This window comes from Heptranchias perlo, chromosome 5 (genome assembly GCF_035084215.1).
Source record: "Heptranchias perlo isolate sHepPer1 chromosome 5, sHepPer1.hap1, whole genome shotgun sequence".
Classification (NCBI taxonomy): Eukaryota; Metazoa; Chordata; class Chondrichthyes; order Hexanchiformes; family Hexanchidae; genus Heptranchias; species Heptranchias perlo.
Genome location: NC_090329.1, coordinates 24559938 through 24586637, shown reverse-complemented (window position 1 = coordinate 24586637; position 26700 = coordinate 24559938). Strand labels below are relative to the sequence as shown.

General features: G+C 44.8%; 1 protein-coding gene and 1 long non-coding RNA gene across 6 annotated transcripts in view; one reads left to right on the top strand and one right to left on the bottom strand.

Moving 5' to 3' along the window:
* The window catches only part of LOC137321654 (uncharacterized), a 94536-nt gene extending 78679 nt beyond the window's left edge, over positions 1 to 15857 (bottom strand). Inside the window, exon 1 of the long non-coding RNA XR_010962875.1 lies at positions 15735 to 15857. This is a non-coding gene — a long non-coding RNA (uncharacterized lncRNA). The remainder of the gene's footprint in view (positions 1 to 15734) is intronic.
* sipa1l2 (signal induced proliferation associated 1 like 2) overlaps positions 1 to 26700 on the top strand; it is a 393092-nt gene that overhangs the window by 310167 nt on the left and 56225 nt on the right. For all 5 annotated transcript variants that reach the window (XM_067984149.1, XM_067984146.1, XM_067984148.1 and 2 more), the window contains exons 15-16: positions 1603 to 1827; positions 15754 to 15916. In XM_067984149.1, the coding sequence (XP_067840250.1) occupies positions 1603 to 1827; positions 15754 to 15916 (388 nt within the window). The remainder of the gene's footprint in view (positions 1 to 1602; positions 1828 to 15753; positions 15917 to 26700) is intronic.

The window sequence follows — 26700 nt, the reverse complement described above, 5'->3', positions numbered from 1 at the left end:
AACAAGTTGTCAAGGTGAGTGAGTTCAAGCTTCAAGTGGCATATCGTACCAACTGCACCACCAGCGTCATCCACTGCTCAATGCACTACATCACCATCACCCACCTACCAACAATCTCTCTCAGTCAGTACTCAACCGTTCAAACCATGTGCTTTATCTCACCCTCACACACTTAGCACTGTTGCAAGCCTCACACCCACAACTCACAATTGGCCCACACTGATAGTTATTCAACTATGACAGCCATGTCACCCAAACATCTTGCAGGACACTCAATGACTCACTTCCCTCTTTCTCACAGGAGAAGGTAGCGCATAACAGGAAGCAGTAAGTGGCAGTGGCTCCAACACTGTCCTCTCCTCTCTCAGGATGACAGCATTCCTGCTCCCAACCCTGCCACTCCGCCAGTGCCCTTGCTGCTGCCTGTCAGCCAGCCAGCCCACTCCCTGTAGAGTATTGAAACTTTATCCAAGTATAAGAAACCTCCAAAAACAGGTACAAATGCACAGCAGGCAGAAGAAATAATCCAGCAGCTAACCTGTAACTCCTATGTAATCCTTTTAAATAGCACTGATGCGAGGGTTCTTCTTGCCCTTTAAGTCATGTTCGAGGTTGAGACAGTGCATTGGATAGAGTGTTGAGTTCCAAAATAGCAGCGATCCCTTTGAATCAGCGTTGCGCACTGATTCGTGTCATATTCTCCCTAATTTGCCTGCTGCGGCGTTAAGCTTGCGCAAAGACCCCTTTACCAAGATGGCGTCCTACGCACTTCCTCTGGGAAGTGTGTGCACACATCTCGGACCTCATTTTCAAGGCGTAGTTGGCCGCGTAGCCCCTAAAAAAAACGGGCTCTAAATGGCCAAATTTCGTTCCCAGTATGTTTAATTTTTAGCAATTCCTGTAGTGGGGAAGATTTTCTGTAGTGGGGAAGATTTTCTGTAGTAAGTTAAATAACAAAGACCAAATATGTATATTTTTAAATGGGCTTACAGTGATGAAAATAGTAAACATCTTAGACTGAATTATAATATCACACTGGGTAGGAGGGAATAGTCTGGTTTCGTTGCCCTCAGTAATAGATCTTCCAACTGTAATTTGGAAAAATCTCATCAAAATCTTTGCATATTCATCAGCCAGCTGTGTTGTATATCCAGATTGTTATTACATAATAAATATGGATGAGGGAGGCCATTCACCAAAACCTGCAGCTCCCCCATCACAACATCCAGCTGTTTCTTAAATGATTCCAGGGATTTTGTCTTTTCTTACCTATCCAGAAATCCATTCCACCTGTGATCAGCCTTTGCAGGAAGTGCTTCCTCACATCTGTCCAAAATTTGCCTTTGCTATTTTTTTTAAACTGCCTTATTAACTGTGGTATTGTCTGTTCCAAAATGGGGCTTGTGCTGACGTTTGTAAATGTTCTGTGATCCAGATGTTAGTTACATGGCTGACTTTAAACATTGCTGGAGGTCAGGAATAATTAAGCCTCTTTAATTAGTAATAAGAGCTCTGGAGGAGACAGTTGGAATTTTTAATTAACTGTGTGATCGCTCTCTTCCATCCCCCCCCCCCCCCCACCAACCCAACCTCTTTCTTTAGTGGTTCACATCATTCAGGGAGCCCCTCGCCACGTGTTTCTAAAACCAGCGGGTCGCTTGATGCCTCCAAAGTCTACATAGTGTCTCAAAACAGCACTCAACAAGTCCTAGGGTCACTGTCCGGAAGCTACCATCGCCCAGGTTCCGTTAACAAATATGTCATAGGCTGGAAGAAGTTAGACGGAAGCCCCACTCCCGAGGAATCGGAGATGGCAGACTGCAGGAGGTCAGTGACCCAGTTGAAAGGAATGCTGTTAGTGTTGCATAATTCCTTAACCTGAAGTCTGGTGATAACATGCTTTGAGAACTGTACAGGTAACTCCAATTGTGGTGGTTTTCAGATTTAGGTAACATTTCACCCTGTTGTGAAATAAAGCTGCTTTAAATATTCTGCATTTTAGTGCTTGGCATCTGCCAAAGATGGAGAAACTGCTAAAATGTGATGACGAGCAAAGGGAAATTCACATCAGTTATTTGTAGTGAGGACACCAGAGGACGTTTCACTGATGGCAAGTGCCCTGAAAATAATGTTTTGTAAAATTGAGTGTTTGACTTTGTTTTATTCATTCCTGGGATGAGGCCAGCATTTATCACCCATCCCTAGTTACTCTTGAGAAGGTGGTGGTGAGCCGCCTTCTTGAACCGCTGCAGTCCGTGTGGTGAAAGTTCTCCCTCAGTGCTATTAGGTAGGGAGTTCCAGGATTTTGACCCAGCGACAATGAAGGAACGGCGATATATTTCCAAGTCAGGATGGTGGGAGACTTGGAGGGGAACGTGTAGGTGATGTTGTTCCCATGCACTTGCTGCCCTTGCCCTTCTAGGTGGTAGAGATCATGGGTTTGGGAGATGCTGTCAAAGAAGTTTTGGTGAGTTGCTGCAGTGCATCTTGTAGATGGTACACACTGCAGTCACGGTGCGGCGGTGGTGGAGGGAGTGAATGTTTAGGATGGTGGATGGGGTGCCAATCAAGCAGGCTGCTTTGTCCTGGATGGTGTCGAGCTTCTTAAGTGTTGTTGGAGCTGCACTCATCCAGGCAAGTGGAGAGTATTCCATCACACACCTGACTTGTGCCTTGTAGATGGTGGAAAGGCTTTGGGGAGTCAGGAGATGAGTCACTCGCCGCAGAATACCCAGCCTCTGACCTGCTCTTGCAGCCACAGTATTTATGTAGAATCATAGAATCATAGAAAGGATACAGCATGGAAGGATACCATTTGGCCCATCGAGTCCACACTGGCTCTATGCAAGAGCAATCCAGCTAGTCCCACTCCCCCGCCTTATCCAGTTCCCTTTTGAAGGCCATGATTGAATCTGCCTCCACCACCCTCTCAGGCAGTGCATTCCAGATCCTAACCACTCTCTGTGTAAAAAAGTTTTTCCTCGTGTCACTTTGGTTCTGTTGTCAATCACCTTAAATCTAGGTCCTCTGGTTCTTGACCCTTCCGCCAATGGGAACAGTTTCTCTCTATCTACTCTATCTAGACCCTTCATGATTTTGAATATCTCTATCAAATCGCCTCTCAACCTTCTCTGTTCCAAGGAGAACAACCCCAGCTTCTCCAGTCTATCCACGTAACTAAAGCCCCTCAACCCTGGAATCATTCTAGTAAATTTCTTTTGTATCCTTTCTAAGGCCTTCACATTTTTGCTAAAGTGCGGTGCCCAGAACTGGACACAACACTCCAGCTGTGGCCGAACCAGTGTTTTATAAAGATTCATCATGACTTCCATACTTTTGTACTCTATGCCTCTATGTATAAAGCCCAGGATCCCGTATGCTTTTTTAACCACTTTCTAAACCTGCCCTGCCACCTTCAACGATTTGTGCACGTAAACCCCCAGATCTCTCTGTTCCTGTCCCCTTTTAGAATTGCGCCCTCAAGTTTATATTGCCGCTCCTCGTTCTTCCTACCAAAATGTATCACTTCGCATTTTTCTGCGTTAATTTTCATCTGCCACGTTTCCGCCCATGCCACCAGCCTGTCTATATCCTCTTGAAGTCTATCACTACCCTTCCAAGTTTTGTGACATCTGTAAATTTTGAAATTATGCCCTGTACACGCAAGTCCAAGTCATTAATATAGATCAAGAAAAGCAGTGGTCCCAGCACCGACCCCTGGGGAACACCACTGTGCACTTCCCTCCAGTCCGAAAAACAATCATTCACCACTGCTGTGTTTCCTGTTACTTAGCCAATTCTGTATCCTTGTTGCTACTGTCCCCTTTATTCCATGGGCCGCAATCTTGAAACGCCTATCATGCGGCACTTTATCAAACGCCTTTTGAAAATCCGCATACACCGCATCAACAGCATTGCCCTCATCTACCCTCTCTGTTACCTCATCAAAAAACTCTATAATCAGGTTAGTTAACAAATCCATGCTGGCTTTCTCTAATCAATCCACACTTGTCCAAGTGACTATTAATTCTATCCCAGATTATCGTTTCTAAAAGTTTCCCCACACTGAGGTTAACTGACTGGCTTATAGTTGCTAGGTTTATCCTTGCACCCTTTTTTGAACAAAGGTGTAACATTTGCAATTCTCCAGTCCTCTGACACCACCCCCATATCTACGGATGTTTGAAGATTATGGCCAGTACCTCCGCAATGTAGGGTGTTTCCGATCGTATGAGGGTCGTTCAGCCTTGCTGATCACAACCGAGGTCACTTATTTACGGTCTGGTCTTACCCTTGTGAATCGCACTGAAGGATGATTAATAATGCAATCGACATAGATTTCAGATTTTGAATAGTAAAGGTATGTTTAATATGTACAGCAAATCTCAATATGGCAAAACCGATGCTAAAGTTCCTACACGACTACGAACAAATAGATTACTTCCCCTTGGACTTCTTAAACTAAGCCCCTCTGTGTACCCTTAGGCACAGCTGTTTACTCCCAATACTACACTGCTAAGGTTTAGTCGGGACATACAGAGGTAACTCTCCACACAGCTGTGAGTTGAGTATTCTGCAGGCTGCGGTTGAAATGCTCACCCTGCTGACTGGCTGCTGGGTCGTGTCTTCTACGATCGAAGTCCTTGGGGCCGTACCTGTTCCTTGGGGCATGCGACTTCCTTCGGTTCTGGTTGTAGAAAGAGCAGCCTACTCTGCTCTTCTGATGATGTGGCTGTTCCAGTTAAGTTTCTGGTCAATGGTGACCCCCAGGACGTGGATGGTGGGGGATTCGGCGCTGGTAATGCCATTGAATGTCAAGGGGAAGTGGTTAGACTCTCTCTTGTTGGAGATAGTCATTGTCTGGCACTTGTCTGGTGTAAATGTTGCTTGCCACGTATCAGCCCAAGCCTGGATGTTGTCCTGGCCTTGCTGCATGCGGGCACGAACTGCTTCATTATCTGAGGGGTTGCGAATGGAACTGAACCCTGTGCAATCATCAGCAAACATCCCCACTTCTGACTTTATGATGGAGGGAAGGTCATTGATGAAGCAGCTGAAGATGGTTGGGCCGAGGACACTGCCCTGAGGAACTCCTGCTCGATGTCCTGGGGCTGAGATGATTGGCCTCCAACAACTACTACCATCTTCCTTTGTGTTAGATATGACTCCAGCCACTGGAGAGTTTTCCTTCCGATTGCTATTGACTTCAATTTTGCTAGGACTCCTTGGTGCCACACTCTGTCAAATGCTTCCTTGATGTTAAGGGCAGCCACTCTCACCTCACTTCACTTCTGGAATTCAGTTCTTTTTTGTCCATGTCTGGACCAAGGCTGTAATGGGGTCTGGAGCCGAGCGGCCCTGGTGGCACCCAAACTGAGCATCGGTGAGCAGGTTATTGGTGAGTAAGTGCCGCCTGATAGCACTGTCGACGACACCTTCCATCACTTTGCTGATGATTGAGAGTAGACTGATGGGGTGGTAATTGGCCAGATTGAATTTGTCCTGCTTTTTGTGGACAGGACATACCTGGGCAATTTTCCACTTCGTCGGACTTATGCAGCATTATCTACGATACAATTAAACAAGTTATGTTCCAAGTCCAGATCTGACCTTTCGAAACATTTGTAAGCTAACAAATGAGGCTAATATTGATCAGCTTGGTACACCTGATGCAATCTAGCTTCGTACCTGTGGTACAGAGATGTAGGCTGTTGAGTAGCATCGAGCTGCCATGTAGAATGCTAGGATGCAGGCTTCCAGCACAGTTGCCCACATGGCATGTTTGACTTCAGCTGATCTATCAAAGGAGGTACAAGATGGAGATGAGGCACACCCCAAGGACAGGAAGACAGAGAATGAGTTCACACTGGTTGCTCCTACATGCCTCCTGGTGACTGCTTCCACCATCACTGGTGAGGTTCTAGGAGCAGGCTGTTCCCAGGGAGTAATGAATGGTGTGGAAGCCGGACTCCAGAAAAACTGAAGTAACTAATGGGGTGGGACTGTGGTTATTTTGAATATTATCAGCACCTTTTTTTAAAAAAAACATTTTGACAACTTTAGTAGGGAATGTCATGCATAAGATATATTTTATACTGATTAAAATGGGCATTTAAAAGTTGTACTGCTATAGTCTCCCCATCCTTGTTATTCTGTCTAATTATCGAAGAAGAGTTTACGGTCGGTCAGATTCGCTTCTGGTTGGTGATGGCACTGGATATGAAGCTTCTCTTTTGCAAAAAATGTTATGTTGCAAACAGTTGACCCATTAGGATTAAAATAGTTGAATTAATTTAACATTTTGATAAATTGCCAGATCTTATTTTCAGGATCTAACTAAATATCACACTTCGATGAATTTGTTTGTTGGGACTATCATGGATAGTACCAGCAGCAACAAAGGAGTAACAAACTCGTTCTGGAAAGAACGAGTCAGGGTACGGTAGCATAGTGGTTATGTTACTGGGCTAGTAATCCAGAGGCCTGGACTAAAATCCAGAGTCATGAGTTCAAATCCCGCCATGGCAGCTGGCGAATTTAAATTCAATTAATTAATTAAATTCAATTAATTAAATAAAAATCTGGAATTAAAATACTAGTATCAGTAATGATGGCCATGAAACTACCGGATTGTCGTAAATACCCATCTGGTTCACTAATGTCCTTTAGGGAAGGAAACCTGCCGCCCTTACCCGGTCTGGCCTATATGTGACTCCAGACCCACAGCAATGTGGTTGATTCTTAATTGCCCTCTGAAATGGCCTAGCAAGCCACTCAGTTGTAAAATCTCGCTACGAAAAGTCATAATAAGAATAAAACCGGACGGACCACCCGGCATCGGACCACTCGGCACCGGACACGACAACGGCAAAACACCAAGCCCAGTCGACCCTGCAAGGTCCTCCTTACTAACATCTGGGGACTTGTGCCAAAATTGGGAGAGCTGTCCCACAGACTAGTCAAGCAACAGCCTGACATAGCCATACTCACAGAATCATATCTTTCAGCCAACGTCCCAGACTCTTCCATCACCATCCCTGGGTATGTCCTGTCCCACCGGCAGGACAGACCCACCAGAGGTGGCGGTACAGTGATATACAGTCAGGAGGGAGTGGCCCTGGGAGTCCTCAACATTGACTCTGGACCCCATGAAATCTCATGGCATCAGGTCAAACATGGGCAAGGAAACCTCCTGCTGATTACCACCTACCGTCCTCCCTCAGCTGATGAATCAGTCCTCCTCCATGTTGAGCACCACTTGGAGGAAGCACTGAGGGTAGCAAGGGCACAAAATGCACTCTGGGTGGGGGACTTCAATGTCCATCACCAAGAGTGGCTCGGTAGCACCACTACTGACCGAGCTGGCCGAGTCCTGAAGGACATAGCTGCTAGACTGGGCCTGCGGCAGGTGGTGAGCGAACCAACACGAGGGAAAAACTTACTTGACCTCGTCCTCACCAATCTACCTGTCGCAAATGCATCTGTCCATGACAGTATTGGTAGGAGTGACCACCGCACAGTCCTCGTGGAGATGAAATCCCGTCTTCGCACTGAGGACACCATCCAACGTGTTGTGTGGCACTACCACCGTGCTAAATGGGATAGATTCAGAACAGATCTAGCAGCTCAAAACTGGGCATCCATGAGGCGCTGTGGGCCATCAGCAGCAGCAGAATTGTATTCCAGCACAATCTGTAACCTCATGGCCCGGCATATTCCTCACTCTACCATTACCAACAAGCCAGGGGATCAACCCTGGTTCAATGAGGAGTGTAGAAGAGCATGCCAGGAGCAGCACCAGGCGTACCTAAAAATGAGGTGCCAACCTGGTGAAGCTACAACTCAGGACTACATGCGTGCTAAACAACAGAAGCAACATGCTATAGACAGAGCTAAGCGATTCCACAACCAACGGATCAGATCAAAGCTCTGCAGTCCTGCCACATCCAGTCGTGAATGGTGGTGGACAATTAAACAACTAACGGGAGGAGGAGGCTCTGCAAACATCCCCATTCTCAATGATGGCGGAGTCCAGCACGTGAGTGCAAAAGACAAGGCTGAAGCGTTTGCAACCATCTTCAGCCAGAAGTGCCGAGTGGATAATCCATCTCAGCCTCCTCCCGATATCCCCACCATCACGGAAGCCAGTCTTCGGCCAATTCGATTCACTCCACGTGATATCAAGAAACGGCTGAGTGCACTAGATACAGCAAAGGCTATGGGCCCCGACAACATCCCAGCTGTAGTGCTGAAGACTTGTGCTCCAGAACTAGCTGCGCCTCTAGCCAAGCTGTTCCAGTACAGCTACAACACTGGCATCCACCCGACAATGTGGAAAATTGCCCAGGTATGTCCTGTCCACAAAAAGCAGGACAAATCCAATCCGGCCAATTACCGCCCCATCAGTCTACTCTCAATCATCAGCAAAGTGATGGAAGGTGTCATCGACAGTGCTATCAAGCGGCACTTACTCACCAATAACCTGCTCACCGATGCTCAGTTTGGGTTCCGCCAGGACCACTCGGCTCCAGACCTCATTACAGCGTTGGTCCAAACATGGACAAAAGAGCTGAATTCCAGAGGTGAGGTGAGAGTGACTGCCCTTGACATCAAGGCAGCATTTGACCGAGTGTGGCACCAAGGAGCCCTCGTAAAATTGAAGTCAATGGGAATCAGGGGGAAAACTCTCCAGTGGCTGGAGTCATACCTAGCACAAAGGAAGATGGTAGTGGTTGTTGGAGGCCAATCATCTCAGCCCCAGGGCATTGCTGCAGGAGTTCCTCAGGGCAGTGTCCTAGGCCCAACCATCTTCAGCTGCTTCATCAATGACCTTCCCTCCATCATAAGGTCAGAAATGGGGATGTTCGCTGATGACTGCACAGTGTTCAGTTCCATTCGCAACCCCTCAGATAATGAAGCAGTCCGAGCCTGCATGCAGCAAGACCTGGACAACATCCAGGCTTGGGCTGATAAGTGGCAAGTAACATTCGCGCCAGATAAGTGCCAGGCAATGACAATCTCCAACAAGAGAGAGTCTAACCACCTCCCCTTGACATTCAACGGCATTACCATCGCCGAATCCCCCACCATCAACATCCTGGGGGTCACCATTGACCAGAAACTTAACTGGACCAGCCATATAAATACTGTGGCTACGAGAGCAGGTCAGAGGCTGGGTATTCTGCGGCGAGTGACTCACCTCCTGACTCCCCAAAGCCTTTCCACCATCTACAAGGCACAAGTCAGGAGTGTGATGGAATACTCTCCACTTGCCTGGATGAGTGCAGCTCCAACAACACTCAAGAAGCTCGACACCATCCAAGATAAAGCAGCCCGCTTGATTGGCACCCCATCCACCACCCTAAACATTCACTCCCTTCACCACCGGCGCACTGTGGCTGCAGTGTGCACCATCCACAGGATGCACTGCAGCAACTCGCCAAGGCTTCTTCGACAGCACCTCCCAAACCCGCGACCTCTACCACCTAGAAGGACAAGGGCAGCAGGCGCATGGGAACAACACCACCTGCACGTTCCCCTCCAAGTCACACACCATCCCGACTTGGAAATATATCGCCGTTCCTTCATTGTCGCTGGGTCAAAATCCTGGAACTCCCTTCCTAACAGCACTGTGGGAGAACCGTCACCACACGGACTGCAGCGGTTCAAGAAGGCGGCTCACCACCACCTTCTCGAGGGCAATTAGGGATGGGCAATAAATGCCGTCCTTGCCAGCGACGCCCACATCCCGTGAACGAATAAAAAAAAAGTACTGCATGTGAAAAGTGAGCTTAGAAGGGAAACCACTGCTGATGCTAGATCTGAACCATCTTTGAATTCCACTTTGCAGCAGTTTCTCCACGAGACACTACGTGTATGAAGTGTGCTGCAGCTTACCTACAACTAACAATTTTCCTGATACAAGCACTTCTAGTAGCACAAAAATACCCTAAAATTTCAGAAGACTTGCTGTCTGCATCAAGAGTGCTCACAGAGCCAGCTCCTCTAGTGTCTGATTGCTGACATTTACTTTTTGTTGCCTTAATTAATATTACCAGACAGTTTAATGAGACAATCATTAACTGTGGTCAGTGAATGACAATGCGATGTCAGGTTGCATTCCCTAGACCGTGGAGATTTGAAAGATTCTTTGGCTGTAAGGCCCGATTATATGATCATTTTAAAAGTCTATCTAAAGTAAGATGACAGAGATGCAGAAAATCTATTTCCTTTGGTGGGAAAATCAAGAACAAGGACATAATTGTAAAATTAGAGCTAGGCCAGTTGGGAGTGAAATCAGGAAGCACTTTTTCACACGAAGGGTAGTGGAAATCTGGAAGCCTCTCCCTCCCCAAAAGGCTGTGGGTGTTGGAGGTCAATTGGAGCTTTCAAGACTGAGATCGCTAGATTTTTTTTTTGTTGGGTAAGGGTATCAAAGGATATGAAGCTAAGGTGGGTAAATGGAGTTGAGGTACAGATCAGCCATGATCTAATTGAATGGCGGAACAGGCTCGAGGGACTAAATGGCCTATTCCTGTTCCTATGTCAAAAAGATGAATAAGATTATGATTAAGGGTGGTGGTAGGGAAACCGGGAAAGCTTAATTGGATTGCATACATTTACAGGATTGAAAATGTGAGGATGTGCAAAATGGTGTCAATTATTTCCTCATCTGTCTCATTCCAAACGTTGTTTCCTCCCCATTCTATGTACTAGACCCTGATAGACAGGGGTCCTGCTCCCAAGTCTCCCTCTCATCCACTTACAGATCGGCACAGTGTCACTGACTCACTGTTTTATTTGCTCTCCCTAATTTTTACTGGATGATTTCCCATAATGCCATGCGCATTATACAAAGAATAAATGCACTGCACTCCAGTATTGTACCATTGAACTGAGAGCAAAGGCAGAATTGTTTTTTTTTAAATGTGGATGTCTGACCAAGGGTGTAAAGTTTCCTGATTGGAAAGAATGCAACATTGCACCGACAGCATTAGAAAAGTGAGATGAAAATGTTAGGCCTGTGACTGTCTGTTATACCCCTTTGATTGCACCAGCACTCTCGACTTCTTTGGTCACTCTTGTCAGACTCGCTGTTTTGTTACACCTTGCCTCTATCCAATTGTGAAAGTTTCTAGTTGCTGTCAAGACACCCATGGTGTAGAAATTCCTCCTGCCCTCCACCCTATCACAGACTTTCTGTTTTGTTCTTTCTTCCCCCCCCCCCCCCCCCACTTTCCCTAGATCTCTACTTGCTTAAAAACTGTTAAATCTTTACTTCTTCCAGTCCTGGCGAAAGGTCATCCACCAGAAACGTTAACTCTGTTTCTTTTTCCACAGATGTTGCCTCACTTGCTGAGTATTTCCAGCATTTTCTGTTCTTGTTTCAGCTTTCCAGCATCCACAATATTGTGTTTTTGATTTGTTGTAATAAGAATGTCAGTCATCAGATATTCGACAAATTTGTCCCATTTTTAAAAAGCCAAAAAGTTGGAGGGGGAGAAAGAGATGATTGGCTGGTGCCATAGGTTACACACTGACATTTCCCCTCTAGGACTAGGTTCAAATCCATTCTGTTGTTTCTTGGTGGGTGTAGACACTCAACACAAAAATGGCCTCACCCACTCTACCGTTGCAACTTCTTCCAACCCTATGTCCAGGCCTGTGATTTAGCCCTCTAACTCTGCACTCTTGTGCATTCCCTCCCTCCTTCTGCTCCGCATCAGTGGTAAAGTCTTCACCCACATCGTCCTCATTCTCTGTAACTCCTTCCCACTTTTCTGGCTTTAAAACCCTCCTGAAAACTTATCTTTTCAACCATGCTTTCTGCCGACTCCCCATAATCCTCTTTTGCTGAGCGTCCAGTTCTCTCTGAAGACATTTAGCGTGTTAAAGGAGCTACATGAATGGAAGCAGTTGCTAGAAAGGGCAAGAAATCTTAATATTGGTGGCAACAATGAGCCCAGTTACAACAATCCTGTGATCCTGGAGATTTTAAATAACCACAGTATTCTTCAAAGTTACATTTAATTTTTTTTAAAGTTCCTTCTTGTGGACACTTTTTGTAAACATTTATTGGATCCTAAAGATATATCATCCTCATATATTTTATGAAGTCATTGTATGGTCACAGATGTATTTTGAGGCCAGTACCTTTAGGTATATATTTTATTTTATTTATTTATGAAAGTGTACATTTTTACATGTGCATTTTAAGAAGCTGTTGCAGATATTAATTGTACACACAGTGCATCTAACTGTTCAAAATACTAAATACCCACAAGTATTTTAAAAACATTTAATTTCCTGTTCTAGGTTTTTATGAATGGAAAATACTGAGGTAAATCAAGTTCTGGGAAAATGTCTGTTATTTTACTTTGCATTCATTATAGAATGCTGACTGTATAAGCAGATTTTGCAGCCTCAATGTGTAGCTGACAAAACCTCTCAATAACATATAGGAGCAATGATTTGTAATTCTAAATGATTCAACATATGTCCAAAGTAACCCTTCGCTGGGAGAACAAGCAATTTTCTGAACACCAAAATTTATCACCAGTATAGAGTATCTTCTTTAAAAATTGTGGCCTTGAAATTGTCAAAAGCAAAATATTGCGGATGCTGGAAATCTGAAATAAAAACAGAAATGCTGGAGAAGCTCAGCAAGTGAGGCAGCATCTGTGGAGAAAGAAACAGAGTTAACGTTTCAGGTCAAAGACCTTTCGTCAGAACTGGAAGATGTTAAAAGAGTTAAAGTCTTTGAGCAAGTACAGAGCCAGGGAAAGGGGGGAGGGAGGGAGGGAGGGAGGGGAGGAAAGAACAAAAGGGAAGGTCTGTGATAGGGTAGAGGGCACAAGTGATTAAATGACAAAAGGGATGATGGTTGCAAAGGCAAAGAAGGTGGTAATGGGACAAGTGAAGAAACAAAAGATTGATCAGGAATGTAAATGGCAACAGCAGAACCATTACCAGCACTTGCTGACGGAAAAAATAGGAACAGTGGTCATGATCTGAAGTTATTGAAATCAGTGGAGTCCAGAAGATTGCAAAGTGCCTAAACGAAAGATGAGGTGCTGTTCCTTGAGCTTACATTGAGCTTCATTGAAACAATGTAAGAGGCTGAGGTCAGAGTAGGAGTGGGAAGGGGAATTAAAATGGCAAGCGACCAGCAGGTCAGGGTCACACTTGCGGACAGAGCGGAGGTGTTCAGCAAAGCGATCACCCAGTCTGCGTTTGGTCTCCCCATTGTAGAGAATACAGTATACTAAATTGAAAGAAGTACAAGTAAAGTGCTGTTTCATCTGAAAGAAGTGTTTGGGGCCCTGGATTGTGGAAGGGAGGAGGTGATGGGGCAGATATTGCATCTCCTGCACTCGCACGGGAATGAGAGCGGGTGTTGTGGGTGATGTAAGATTGGACTAGGGTGTCGCAGAGGGAGCAGTCCCTTTGGAATGCTGAAAGGGGAGGGGAGGAGATGTGTTTGGTGGTGGGATCGCGTTGGAGGTGGCAGAAATGGTGGCAGATGATCTGTTGAATGTGGAGGCTGGTGGGGTGGAAGGTGAGGACAAGGGGGATCCTATCATGGTTTTGGGAGGGAAGGGAAGGGGTGAGAGCAGAAGTGTGGAAATAGGATGGACACGGTTGAGGGCCCTGTCAACTACAGTGGAGGGCAATCCTCGGTTGAGGAAAAAGGAAGACATATCGGAAGCACTGGTGTGGAAGGTGGTATCGTCAGAACAGATGCGATGGAGACGGAGAATCTGGGAGAAGGGAATTGTGCTTGCGAAGATTAACATATGAGTGCTTAACACATTTGCATTTAATTATAAACGAGCAAAGACAGCAGTGAATCGGTTGAAATTTGCTGTCCCAAGAATGAAGTTGGAGTTTGTTGATGTGTTAAATGGTGAAGCTCCCCAGCTACTGAGTATGAAAAGGTGCTGAATAAAAACCAAGAGTTATACACGGTTCTGGTTAACAGCGTGTGTATTAAATTCCTCAGTCCAGCATTTTAAAATAAATGGGTTAAATGGCTGTTAAAATACCGACAAAGTAATTTAATACAAGCATGTTAAGCATTCACACTCTTATCTAAGCGCAGAATAATTTCAAGCCTGTGCCCTTTGCTTGGAACAAAATAACTATAAAGAGGAAAATTCTATTGAACTGTTTTAAAAAAGAAATTAACTTTATAGGACCCTATTTTCTGTTAAAATTATAAATATAAGCAGCTAACAATTTGACCGTGTATAACTCTTGGTTTTTATTCAGCACCTTTTCATACTCAGTAGCTGGGGAGCTTCACCATTTAACACATCAACAAACTCCAACTTCATTCTTGGGACAGCAAATTTCAACCGATTCACTGCTGTCTTTGCTCGTTTATAATTAAATGCAAATGTGTTAAGCACTCACATGTTAATCTTCGCAAGCACAATTCCCTTCTCCCAGATTCTCCTCTCCATCGCATCTGTTCTGACGATACCACCTTCCACACCAGTGCTTCCGATATGTCTTCCTTTTATGAGTACTGGAAATAAACTGTAGCCATACAATGGATTTATTTGTATTTTTCTTTCCAAATTCACGCCTTGTATTTGTACATATTATGTGGTGAGGTCTGTGTAATTTGAAATATGCAGAGTTCCTGATTAGCAGAGTCACTAGTTCATAGTGACCAATTCCTTTTTTCACTACATGAGATTCTCTGATTTCTACCCATGCATTCTGTGATTCGGTCCCTCTGTTTGGTGTAAGGCAAAATCCTGTGGCCTTGCTGGAGATTGCGGTCAGCCCGTCACAGTAGTGGCCATTCCGCCACGGTGCTGTGTTTCACCATGGAAGGTGTTTCTGGTGGGTGAGGAAGATCACCGTGCAAGTTACCCCAGGGTCCAGGACCAGCCATCTCACCCTGTCCTGTGTCTTCTACCCCCGCCCCCCAGAGCCAGTCATCTCACCCTGTCCTGTGTCTCCTACCCCCGCTCCCCAGAGCCAGTCATCTCACCCTGTCCTGTGTCTCCTACCCCCCCCAGGGCCAGTCATCTCACCCTGTCCTGTGTCTCCTACCCCCGCCCCCCAGAGCCAGTCATCTCACCCTGTCCTGTGTCTCCTACCCCCTCAGGGCCAGTCATCTCACCCTGTCCTATGTCTCCTACCCCCGCTCCCCAGAGCCAGTCATCTCACCCTGTCCTGTGTCTCCTACCCCCTCAGGGCCAGTCATCTCACCCTGTCCTGTGTCTCCTATCTCCTTCCCGCCCCCCCGAGCCAGTCATCTCACCCTGTCCTGTGTCTCCTACCCCCCCTCCCTCACAGGGCCAATCATCTCACCCTGTCCCATGTCTCCTATCCCTCCAGGATTAAGAGTGGGGCTAGTGCCTTCTCAGTTGGTAAGTGGTATATGGTGCAGGTGAAGGGGGGGAAAGAATAACAGACCATTAACTAAACATGGACAGTGATATAAATGTTTAAAAAGGAGCCCTAATAAGCAGCATTTTTTCTTAAATCAACTTAACGGTGAAATAAATGCTCCTTTCAACATTTGTGTTTTGGGGGATTGTAGCTAGTGCAATCACATCACCTTCAAATCATTCCTGTATTGAATGCTCGAAGTGTGAATTTACTTGACAGATCACAGTACTCGTATCTGTGCGTAGCATCATTCAAAATCCGCAATCACTGGGCTGAAGTGATGTTATGTAGCTGAGTTTAAATACTGTAATTCACCAAATACTCACGGCATCTTTCCCTCTCTAGGAGGCTGTACGGAGATGTAGCAGAAATATCCAGTTCCAGCCAACTTCAGGCTTCGGCACAGGAATTGAACCCTGTCAGTAAACCCCAGCAAACCTTCACCAAAGAGGAGTTTCTGAAGCTGATGCTGCCAGACAGCCCTCCTTTGGAGCGGAGCAGGAGGAAGGTTAGCCGTCTCTTTAGTCTGTACACCTGTCAGGGTTAATTCACGAGGCACGTCCACTGGTATTTTTAACAAAACTCTAAGAGACAGAGAACAAAATGCTGAACATGCTCGGTAGAGCAGTGAATGCTCTTCACAAAACACTTCCAGGGAGGCAGTCTGGCTGTGTTCCAAGTATACTGGCATGTCCAACACTTAAGGTCAATTGGGTCCACTATATGGGTGGCCGCTCTTCCTGTTACATTTACTACGCGCTTAGCACAAGCGCCTAGAATGGAAATCTTTTTTTTTACATATTATTATAAATATATATGTGTACTAGTTCCAATTGTGAAAAATGTAGTTCACTACTTTCTAAAGTAAACAACTGTTATGTTGACCAGTATGACCACAGTTAGATGCCTTCAATAGTTTGAAGGTGGATGAGCCGTTGTATGAACTTACTTCCTACCCAGTGACTGACAGGTCTGCTACCTCTCTGCCGTGCTGCTCCTATCTGTATTCTGTGAAGCAGTTTTCAAGGAAATCTATAAAGAACTGCAAATTATAAACAGGCAAAAACAACAGATTGTATAAGTGGGGCAGTTTAACAACAACTTGCATTTATATAGCGCCTTTAACATAGTAAAATGGCCCACAGCGCCTCACAGGAGCGTAATCAGACAAAAATTGACACAGAACTGCATAAGATATTGGGACAGGTGTCCAAAAGCTTTGTCAAATTGGGGGCAATGCATTTGTGCTTGTTTCACGTTCTGGTGTAGGCAACTGAGCTCCGCAGGAAATTTTTCGTTGGCCAGATCAGCACAGAAACCGACGTACATTGCAGTGTAATTTCTGCATAAGTGTGATTCAGAACATTCAAGCCCGAAATGTCTTTATAGGAAAAGAATTGATCTAAATTTTGAACCTTATTTATCAATATCTACAGCATCATTACTGAGACACTTTATTTATTACAGTATTGTTCTTTCTAAAATGGCAATATTCTGAAATTTATTCCTGCCCTGCATGCAACCTGCCCCTAAAATAGACATCACCAATATTGTGAGAAGAATACTTCTAGGACACTGCAGCCTCTCTGTGCAATCATGGTGCATCTCCATATTTTTACGGATGGAAAATCAGCAGTACACAGAATTCATTATTTAATTTTTAAAGTACACTCATACAGACAGCCATGAAAGGCATGCACTTAAAATAACAGTCATAATGGCTTATATCAGGTCCTCCCTGAGGTGAGTGCAGATGAGACTAGACAGGCCCACATCACTTGCCGCTGGGACTACCCTGTGGACATGTTTCAAGTAATAGCGTAGATGCGCGGTATGTACATACAATGTGCATACACCCAACACATTTATGTACATACATGGATTAAATTCATCTTCTGCCAAATTGTAGGACAGACAGAAGTTACCAACTCATCCAGTTCCAATGATGTGATTTTAATTTAGCTTTCCCACTGCTCCATACGTTCACTGCCCAACCACTCCGTTTGTTCTTATTTCCCCAGTAGCAATGGTCAAAAACCTACCCTTCCTCCATATGAAAAAGAAGCAACCAGCCCAATATAATGCAAAGTCAAAATTAAAACTAAGCGTAGATAAGGCAAGTACTTGTGCAATGCAATATATTTATACAACTAGCAGACCTGATTTAGGAACATAGGAACAGGAGTAGGCCATTCAGCCCCTCGTGCCTGCTCCGCCATTTGATAAGATCATGGCTGATCTGTGATCGAACTCCATATACCTGCCTTTGGCCCATATCCCTTAATACCTTTGGTTGCCAAAAAGCTATCTATCTCACATTTAAATTTAGCAATTGAGCTAGTATCAGTTGCCGTTTGCGGAAGAGAGTTCCAAATTTCTACCACCCTTTGTGTGTAGAAATGTTTTCTAATCTCACTCCTGAAAGGTCTGGCTCTAATTTTTAGACTCTGCCCCCTACTCCTAGAATCCCCAACCAGTGGAAATAGTTTCTCTCTATCCACCCTATCCGTTCCCCTTAATATCTTATAAACTTCAATCAGATCACCCCTTAACCTTCTAAACTCCAGAGAATACAGCCCCAATTTGTGTAATCTCTCCTTGTAACTTAATCCTTGAAGTCCGGGTATCATTCTTGTAAACCTACGTTGCACTCCCTCCAAGGCCAATATGTCCTTCCGAAGGTGCGGTGCCCAGAACTGCTCACAGTACTCCAGGTGCAGTCTAACCAGGATTTTGTATAGCTGCAGCATAACTTCTACCCCCTTGTACTCCAGTCCTCTAGATATAAAGGCCAGCATTCCATTAGCCTTATTGATTATTTTCTGCACCTGTTCATGACACTTCAATGATCTATGTACCTGAATCCCTAAGTCCCTTTGGACATCCACTGTTTTTAACTTTTTACCATTTAGAAAGTACCCTGTTCTATCCTTTTTTGGTCCAATGTGGATGACCTCACATTTGTCTACATTGAATTCCATCTGCCACAGTTTTGCCCATTCACCTAATCTATCAATATCCCTTTGTAATTTTATGTTTTCATCTCCACTGTTTACAATGCCACCAATCTTTGTGTCATCGGCAAACTTAGATATGAGACTTTCTATACCTTCATCTAAGTCGTTAATAAATATTGTGAATAATTGAGGCCCCAAGACAGATCCCTGCGGGACTCCACTAATCACATCCTGCCAATGTGAATACTTACCCATTATCCCTATTCTCTGTCGCCTTTCGCTCAGCCAATTTCCTAACCAAGTCCGTACTTTTCCCTCTATTCCATGGTCTTCTAACTTAGCTAACAGTCCCTTATGTGGGACCTTATCAAATGCCTTCTGGAAGTCCATATAAATAACATCCATTGATATTCCCCTGTCCACTACTTTAGTCACCTCTTCAAAAAATTCAGTCAGGTTTGTCAGGCATGACCTACCTTTCACAAATCCGTGCTGGCTCTCCCTGATTAACTGAAAATTCTCGAGGTGTTCAGTCACCCTATCCTTAATTATAGACTCCAGAAATTTCCCCACAACAGATGTTAGGCTAACTGGTCTATAATTCCCCGGTTTCCCTCTCCTTTCTTAAAAAGCGGAGTGACATGTGCAATTTTCCAATCTAGAGGGACGGTTCCTGAATCTAGAGAACTTTGAAAGATTATAGTTAGGGCATCTGCAATGTGCTCACCTACTTCCTTTAAAACCCTGGGATGGAAACCATCTGGACCTGGGGATTTGTCACACTTTAGTGCTATTATTTTCTTCATTACTGTTGCTTTACTTATGTTAATTTTATCGAGTCCCTGTCCCCGATTCAATATTAGTTTTCTTGGGATTTCCGGCATGCTATCCTCTTTTTCTGCTGTAAATACTGACGCAAAGTAATTATTCAACATGTCCGCCATTTCCCCATTGTCAATGACAATATCCCCACTTTCAGTTTTTAAGGGGCCAACACTGCTCCTGACCACCCTCTTTTTCCTAATATAACTATAGAGGTTCTTCGTATTGGTTTTGATATCCCTTGCAAGTTTCTTTTCATATTCTCTTTTTGTAGCTCTTACTATCTGTTTTGTGACCCTTTGTTGATCTTTGTATCTTTCCCATTCGCCAGGATCTGTGCCATTTTTTGTGAAAGGTGCTACATAAATGCAAAGCCCTTCACAACCAATGAATTACTTTTGAAGTGTAATCACTTGTTTTATAGGCAAATATGGCAGCCAATTTAGACACAGCAAGGTCCCACATACAGCAATGAGAGAAATGACCAGATAATCTGTTTGGAGTGTTATTTTTGTTGATAAAGGTTGACTAGGACACCGGGAGAACTCACTTCCTGTTTTTCAGTTAGTCCAATGGGATCTTTTACATCCACCTGAACAGACAGATGGAGCCTCAATTTGGGCCTCATCCAAAAAAAGGCACTTCCGACATTGCAGCACTCCCTCAATACTGCACTGAAGTGTCAGCTTAGATTATGTGCTCAAGTCCTGGAGTGGAACTTGAACCCAAGATCTTCTAATTCATAGGTGAGAGTGCTACCCACTGAACCTATCCAACTAGATAGAATCTGATCTCTTTGTCTTAAAATCCTCAATCATATCTTCTAAGACTGTATTTCTCCAAAGATAATCGCCTAGTATCTCAACCCTATCCTGATAGTTAAGAGCCCTCAGAGTGGATATCATTTTGAGCATCTTCCACTGTACCTTCTCCTGGGCCTCTAACCCTGCCCTATGTGAGGAATAAAACTGGACACAATCCTCCCAAGTGCAACCGTTCCAACACCATGTACAGTCGAAGTAGTGTATTCTTAGTTTTAGTTTGTATTTTCTACCAATACAACCTACAACTCTATTTGCTTTCCCAATGGCCTGGTTACACTGCTGTGGTCCTTCAGCAATATATCCACTATGACCCCCAGGTCCCTCTCCTGCTTTTAGTGGGTGCCCATGCATGGTGTTCTTAGAGTTTCCCAGATGCAAATTCATAATGTTGTACATTTTCACTTTGAAGAACATCTGCCATGCATGGACCAAGTCCCCTAACACATTTAAATTGTAAACAATTTTACAACACCAAGTTATAGTCCAGCAATTTTATTTTAAATTCACAAGCTTTCGGAGATTTTCTCCTTCCTCAGGTAAATGTTTCAAGATCTCCTTGAAGCCTACGCATTTATACATATTGAATAATACATGGTGTTTACAGACTGCCCCTGCAACTGCCCGTTGCCAAGGCAATCACCGTGTTCAGACAGAGAGGTGTCATCTGCAGAACCCCCGAATACACATTCAACAAAAAAACAAACAGGGAAAAAAAACAGAGAAAAAAAAACACAGAGAGAGGCAGAAACATCCGGAAGGCAGAGAGAGCCAGCAAATGACCCATTATATTAAAAACAGATAACATTTGTTCGCTGGTGGGGTAACGTGTAGCGTGACATGAACCCAAGATCCCGGTTGAGGCCGTCCTCATGGGTGCGGAACTTGGCTATCAATTTCTGCTCGACGATTTTGCGTTGTCGTGTGTCTCGAAGGCCGCCTTGGAGTACGCTTACCCGAAGGTCGGTGGATGAATGTCCATGACTGCTGAAGTGTTCCCCGACTGGGAGGGAACCCTCCTGTTTGGCGATTGTTGCGCGGTGTCCGTTCATCCGTTGTCGCAGCGTCTGCATGGTCTCGCCAATGTACCATGCTCTGGGGCATCCTTTCCTGCAACGTATGAGGTAGACAACGTTGGCCGAGTCACAGGAGTATGAACCATGCACCTGGTGGGTGGTGTCATCTCGTGTGATGGTGGTATCTGTGTCGATGATCTGGCATGTCTTGCAGAGGTTACCGTGGCAGGGTTGTGTGGCGTCGTGGACGCTGTTCTCTTGAAAGCTGAACATTTAAATTGGCCTGTAACCTACTTATTTGATCTGAATTCCCAGCTCCTTTGCAGATTTTTGTTTCATTTTCAAGCATGTGAATGGTTCCATTACTGCCCTCATCTAACCATTAATGATGATCAGCAATGGTCCCAACACAGAGTCCTGCAAGGTCCACTCATGAGCTAGCCCCGTGTACATCTATTCCCATTGATAATGACCATCTGCCTATGAGATTGCAACCAGTTACCTATCCAGCTGACTGCCAATACCACATAATGTAACCTATTCCAATAGGCATCTATGTGGTACTTTATCAAAGGCTCTCTGGAAATTAAGGTGTATAACCTCTGCTGGATAGGCATCATCCACTAATTTGACACTTCCTCAAAGAACTCGATGAGGTTAGCAAGCATACCTTCCACTTACTGAAGCTATGTTGGGATTCTCTACTAAACAGCTCACATCATTTATAAATGCATTCCAGAATCTTCCCCAAAACTGACATCTACCTAGCAGGTTTATAATTCTCACGGTATGATTTTTCTTCTTCTTACATCTTGGGACCACATAAGCCTCCCAACAGTCCATTGGCAGTAGTCCAAAGAAAGAACAAACTTGCATTTATACTGCGCCCAGGAAGTTCCCAAGCAATTTACAGCCAATGAAGTACTTTTGAAGTGTAGTCACTTGTAGGAAATGCAGCAACCAATTTGCATATACCAAGCTCCCACAATCAGCAATGAGAGAAACTACCAGATAATCTGTTTTAGATATGTTGGATGAAGGATAAATGTTGGCCAGGACACCCTCGATTTTGTACTTATAGTCCCTGGAGTGGGACGAGAACCCACAACCTCTGACTCAGAAGCAAGAGTGCTACCACTGAGCCACAGCTGACACCTATTGAGTATACAAACCAATAGGTCACATAATAGGTCTCCCATTTCCTTCAGCGCTCTGGCAGATCCAGCTGCCCGGACAGCCTTGAACACCTCAATCCTAGCGAAGACCAACTCTGCATTTATTTCCATTGAATCACTTTTGGCTCCGCCCTTAAGCTGCCACCATAGCATTATCTTTGGGAGGGAAAACTGAAACACACGAGAGGGAGAACATCATTATAAAAAGGGGAAACCAGAAAAAATTAAAATCTGCTCACTAGTTCGGGTTCTGGAGAGGTGACAACACTGGGGCATTGTGATGGCTGTTATCTTAAGCAGACACTTCTTAATGGCCTGACCATGTAGCCTGGCTCCATTTACATTCCACGTAGTGACTATTTAATGACTCTGCCTGGTAGACCTTTAACATTCACTAAGCACAATTACATACAAAGTGGAACAGCCTTGCTCCATGTACTCACCCGAAGCATAAATCAGCTGTTCTAATTTCTTATTATTTATTGTGAATTTTCTACAATAAACATACAGTTTGAGGTCGATAATCAGCTTTGAACATGTCGCAAAAATTCAACACGTTTCCACCGAAACCAGAAATTGTTTTCTCTGAATATAGAAAAAAATGCCAAGTGTTTACACGTTAGTTCCTTCATGTACCACTTGTGTATTTTGGGAGGTGTGAGGAGGGGATGCTTATTTTAAAGAAAGAAAATTGTTTGTTTCTAGAGTTTTTTTGCAAATTTCATGCTATAATTCATAGAAACAGATATTTTGATGCAACAGGAGGCCATTCATCCCTTCTTGCCTGCACTGAATCTAAGCCCCTCTCAGGAGCTGACCTTACACGGTGCTATTTTCCTGCTATGTCCCCAAACTAGTCACGCTTTCCTGCATTCACCCCATATCTTTTATCTTGAAATGCAATAATCAACAACAACTTGCATTTATATAGTGCCTTTAACGTAGTAAAATGCCCCAAGGCGCTTTGCAAGAGCGTAATCAGACAAAAATTTACACCAAATCAAAGAAGGAAACATTAGAACAGGAGACCAAATGTTTGGCCAAAGAGATAGATTTTAAGGAGCATCTTAAAGGTGGAGAGAGAGGTAGAGGTTTAGGGAGGGAATCCCAGAGCTTGGGACCTAGGCAGCTGAAGGCACGGCCGCCAATGGTGGAACGATGAAAATCAGGGATGCGGAAGAGGCCAGAATTGGAGGAGCGCAGAGATCGCGGAGGGTTGTAGCATCAATCACCACTTGTGGCAAAGTACTCTCCATCCTGATAACCGTGCGAAAGTGCCTCTTAATCTCTCTCTGCGTATCTAGAGCGTATCTTGAGATCATGGCCTCTTGTCATTCCGGTTGCCTTTTCTCACTTCACCACCCTTTCCCCTTGCACACTTAGTTTTTATCACTTTTTGCCGGCTCCTTGGAATTAAGGGTCAGTCACTGACATAATCTTCAGACAGCAGTTTATTATCAGCATACAGATTCTGTAGACACTTCCCATTATCATTTGTTCAGTTAAAGTTGGCTTTTTTCAGCATTACCTCATCTGAATATATATATGTACAGTTGATATTAAGAACATTCCATCTTATTTTCCCTTCTCTCGTTTTCTAATGCATCTTAGCCTAGACAATTACAAATTGAGTAAAGTTTCAAGGCTCATTGATTTTTAACAATAAATAGCAGATTGATTCAACTAAAATGTTCCAGGATCTGGAAGTTTTTTTTCCACTGTTTAACGGGGGGCTGTCACTTAAATTGGTTAGTTTGTCTCTACTTGTTGATGGATATAAGCGAGTTGTGATAGGTGACAGCCGTGGCTCAGTGATAACACTCTCTCCCCTCCAAGTCAGAAGGTTGCTGGTACTCCCAGTATAGTACTGAGGGAGTGCTGCACTGTTAAAGATGCCGTCCTTCAGATAAGACTTTACACCAAAGCTCCGTCTGCCCTCTCAGGTGAATGTAAAAGATCCCACGAGCACTATTTCGAAGAAGAGCAGGGGAGTTCTCCCTGGTGTCATAGTCAATATTTACCCCTCAACCAACATCACTGTAACAGATTATCTGGTCATTATCATATTGCTGTTTGTGGGACGTTGCTGTGCGCAAATTGGATGCCACGTTTCCTACATTACAACAGTGCCTGCACTTCAGAGGTACTTCATTGGCTGTAAAGCACTTTGGGGCGACCTGAGGTCATAAAAGGCACTATTTAAATGCAAGTAATTTCTCTTTTCAAAACTATTGAGCGAATTTCACGTGTTCATTCGAGCATTTTTTTAAAAAGCTGATGTTGAGCAGATAGAAGATGGGCTCAGCGAGAGGACAGGTAGATGCCAACAAGATGTTGCTGCATTATTCTGATCCTTGTATTAAATAAATATCCAAGGAGACATTCCAGATGGGTATTATCCAATGGGACAAGAGACCTAAATCATAGTGAATTCTGAAACTACATTTGATGAAGAATGACGAGAGTTTCATAGGAAACTGAAAAGTAGCATCATACAGGATCATTGTGATCTTGTAGAGTATTTTATCCATGATCTATTATTCTTGGTCAGTCTTTTCATTATGGTACCTTTGGGGTTAAAACCAGGTTTATTTTTCCAGTGGTTGAACAACAGCCCAGCAACAGAGACAAGGGGCTCGATTTTCACACCCCTGAGCGGGTGCGTTCGCGGTGGGGGGGCTGCAAAAATCGGGAGTTCCCAGCGGGGGTCTGGAGCCCGGCTCCAACCCGCCCACTTCCGGGTTCCCCAGTGACGTGCTGACATGCGCGCGCAGCCCCCGCATGTGGGACTCCCGCCGGCAATTAAAGCCGGCGGGGTGCCACTTAAAGTAATCATTAAGGTATTTCAGGTCATTTAAAGACCTGATTAACCTAACATTTTAGGAGGGGTGGGATTTTGCAATGAACTGAGACTGTTTCCCGTACAGGGGGAAACACTCCCAGTTGAAATGGACGTGTTGCAGCCATCAGCCTGTGGCAGCTGCAAAGGTCCATTTGACAGGTGTGGGGAGAGACCCTCACTCATTGCAGGAGGCCACTCTGTCACTTTGGACAAAGTTTGGCCTCCACCACCCTCCTCCTAACAATAAAATTCACAAACTTACACACTTACCCCGGTGTCCAGAGACATGTACCTACCTTGCGGACCCCCTCAAATGTACATCTTCCGGATGGGAGCTACCGTAGCTGCAGTCATGACCTCCTCGGAGGACGAAAGCATCACCAGCCTCGCCGGCCACGCCATCCACCTCTGACACGTGGAGCTCCACAACACAGTGCTGTGACACATCCACCTGCACAGCAGGAGGGAGGGCAACCGCAGAGAGAGATACGTCGCAGAAGGCGCTACCCTCGCCACAGGGTCTACAGACCGAGGCTCAGCTTCCTGGACCTCTCTGAGCAGTAGTGCACATGGAGGCTCAGAGTCACTCGACATGTAGTCATGGACATCTGCAGCCTCCTTCATGCCGAGCTGCTCCCGGCTGGCCCGAGCACCATCTTCTTACCTGTCGCTGTCAAAGTCGCCACTGCCCTCAACAACTTCTCCTCCGCATCCTTCCAGGGTGCCACCGGAGACATCGCCGACGTCTCTCAGTCGTCTGCACAAAAGAGCCCTGCAAATACACCTACACCCACTCTGCAGTGACACAATGGGTGGTATCAGTTGTGGATCTTCATAGTGATTCTCAGGAAAGGGCATTATTGCACAAACCAGACAAGATTCGCAAAGACGTGGCAGTAGTGGTGACGACATAATATGTAATGCGAGTTGATCAGAAATTAAATATAGGTAAAAGCCATGACAAGCCCTCAAACACCCTTGTGCATCCCCTTCATGCTCAAGACACGTTTGCCTTACGCTTCCTATTGCACGTATGTAATGCATGCCCCGTGGCTGCAGCACATGTAGTGGCAGGTTGAGTGAGGCTGACTGAAAGAGATGCATGAGAGGGTGAGTATGAGATAGAGCCATGAGATTGTATGAGGATTGGGTTGAGTGGTAGTGGCGGGATGAGTACTGGCGAGGTGAGTAAATGCCACAAACCCGCCGCCCTCCTAATATCGGGCCCCATGGTATTTGTTGTATGAGTCAGGAAGTCATTATTCACAGCCTTATTTAGCTGCTGGTTTTGTTCTAAAAGTAGTCCAGTAAGATGATTGTTCTATAAGTAAGGAGGAAGTTTCTGTCGATTCAAAAGTGCCAGAAAGAGTTGAATTGATACCTGATGCAGTTGAGAAATGCACATTTGACCTCAATAAATATAGATTCTTTCTGATGCCCTTTGCTTCGTGTTGAACTTGAAGGAGTACCAGGGGTGTATCCCAGACAGCATGTTACCAGGACACTGGTCAGAGAGTCAGATAGGCAGACACAGGTCCCAGTGAGAAGTTAGGCCGTTGATCCCAGGTGAACTTTTTGTCAGGTGTAGTTTTACTTGGTGCTGTAGCACTGGAATACATCTGTTATTTTCTACATCTGTGAAGGAGTAGTTATAATCTG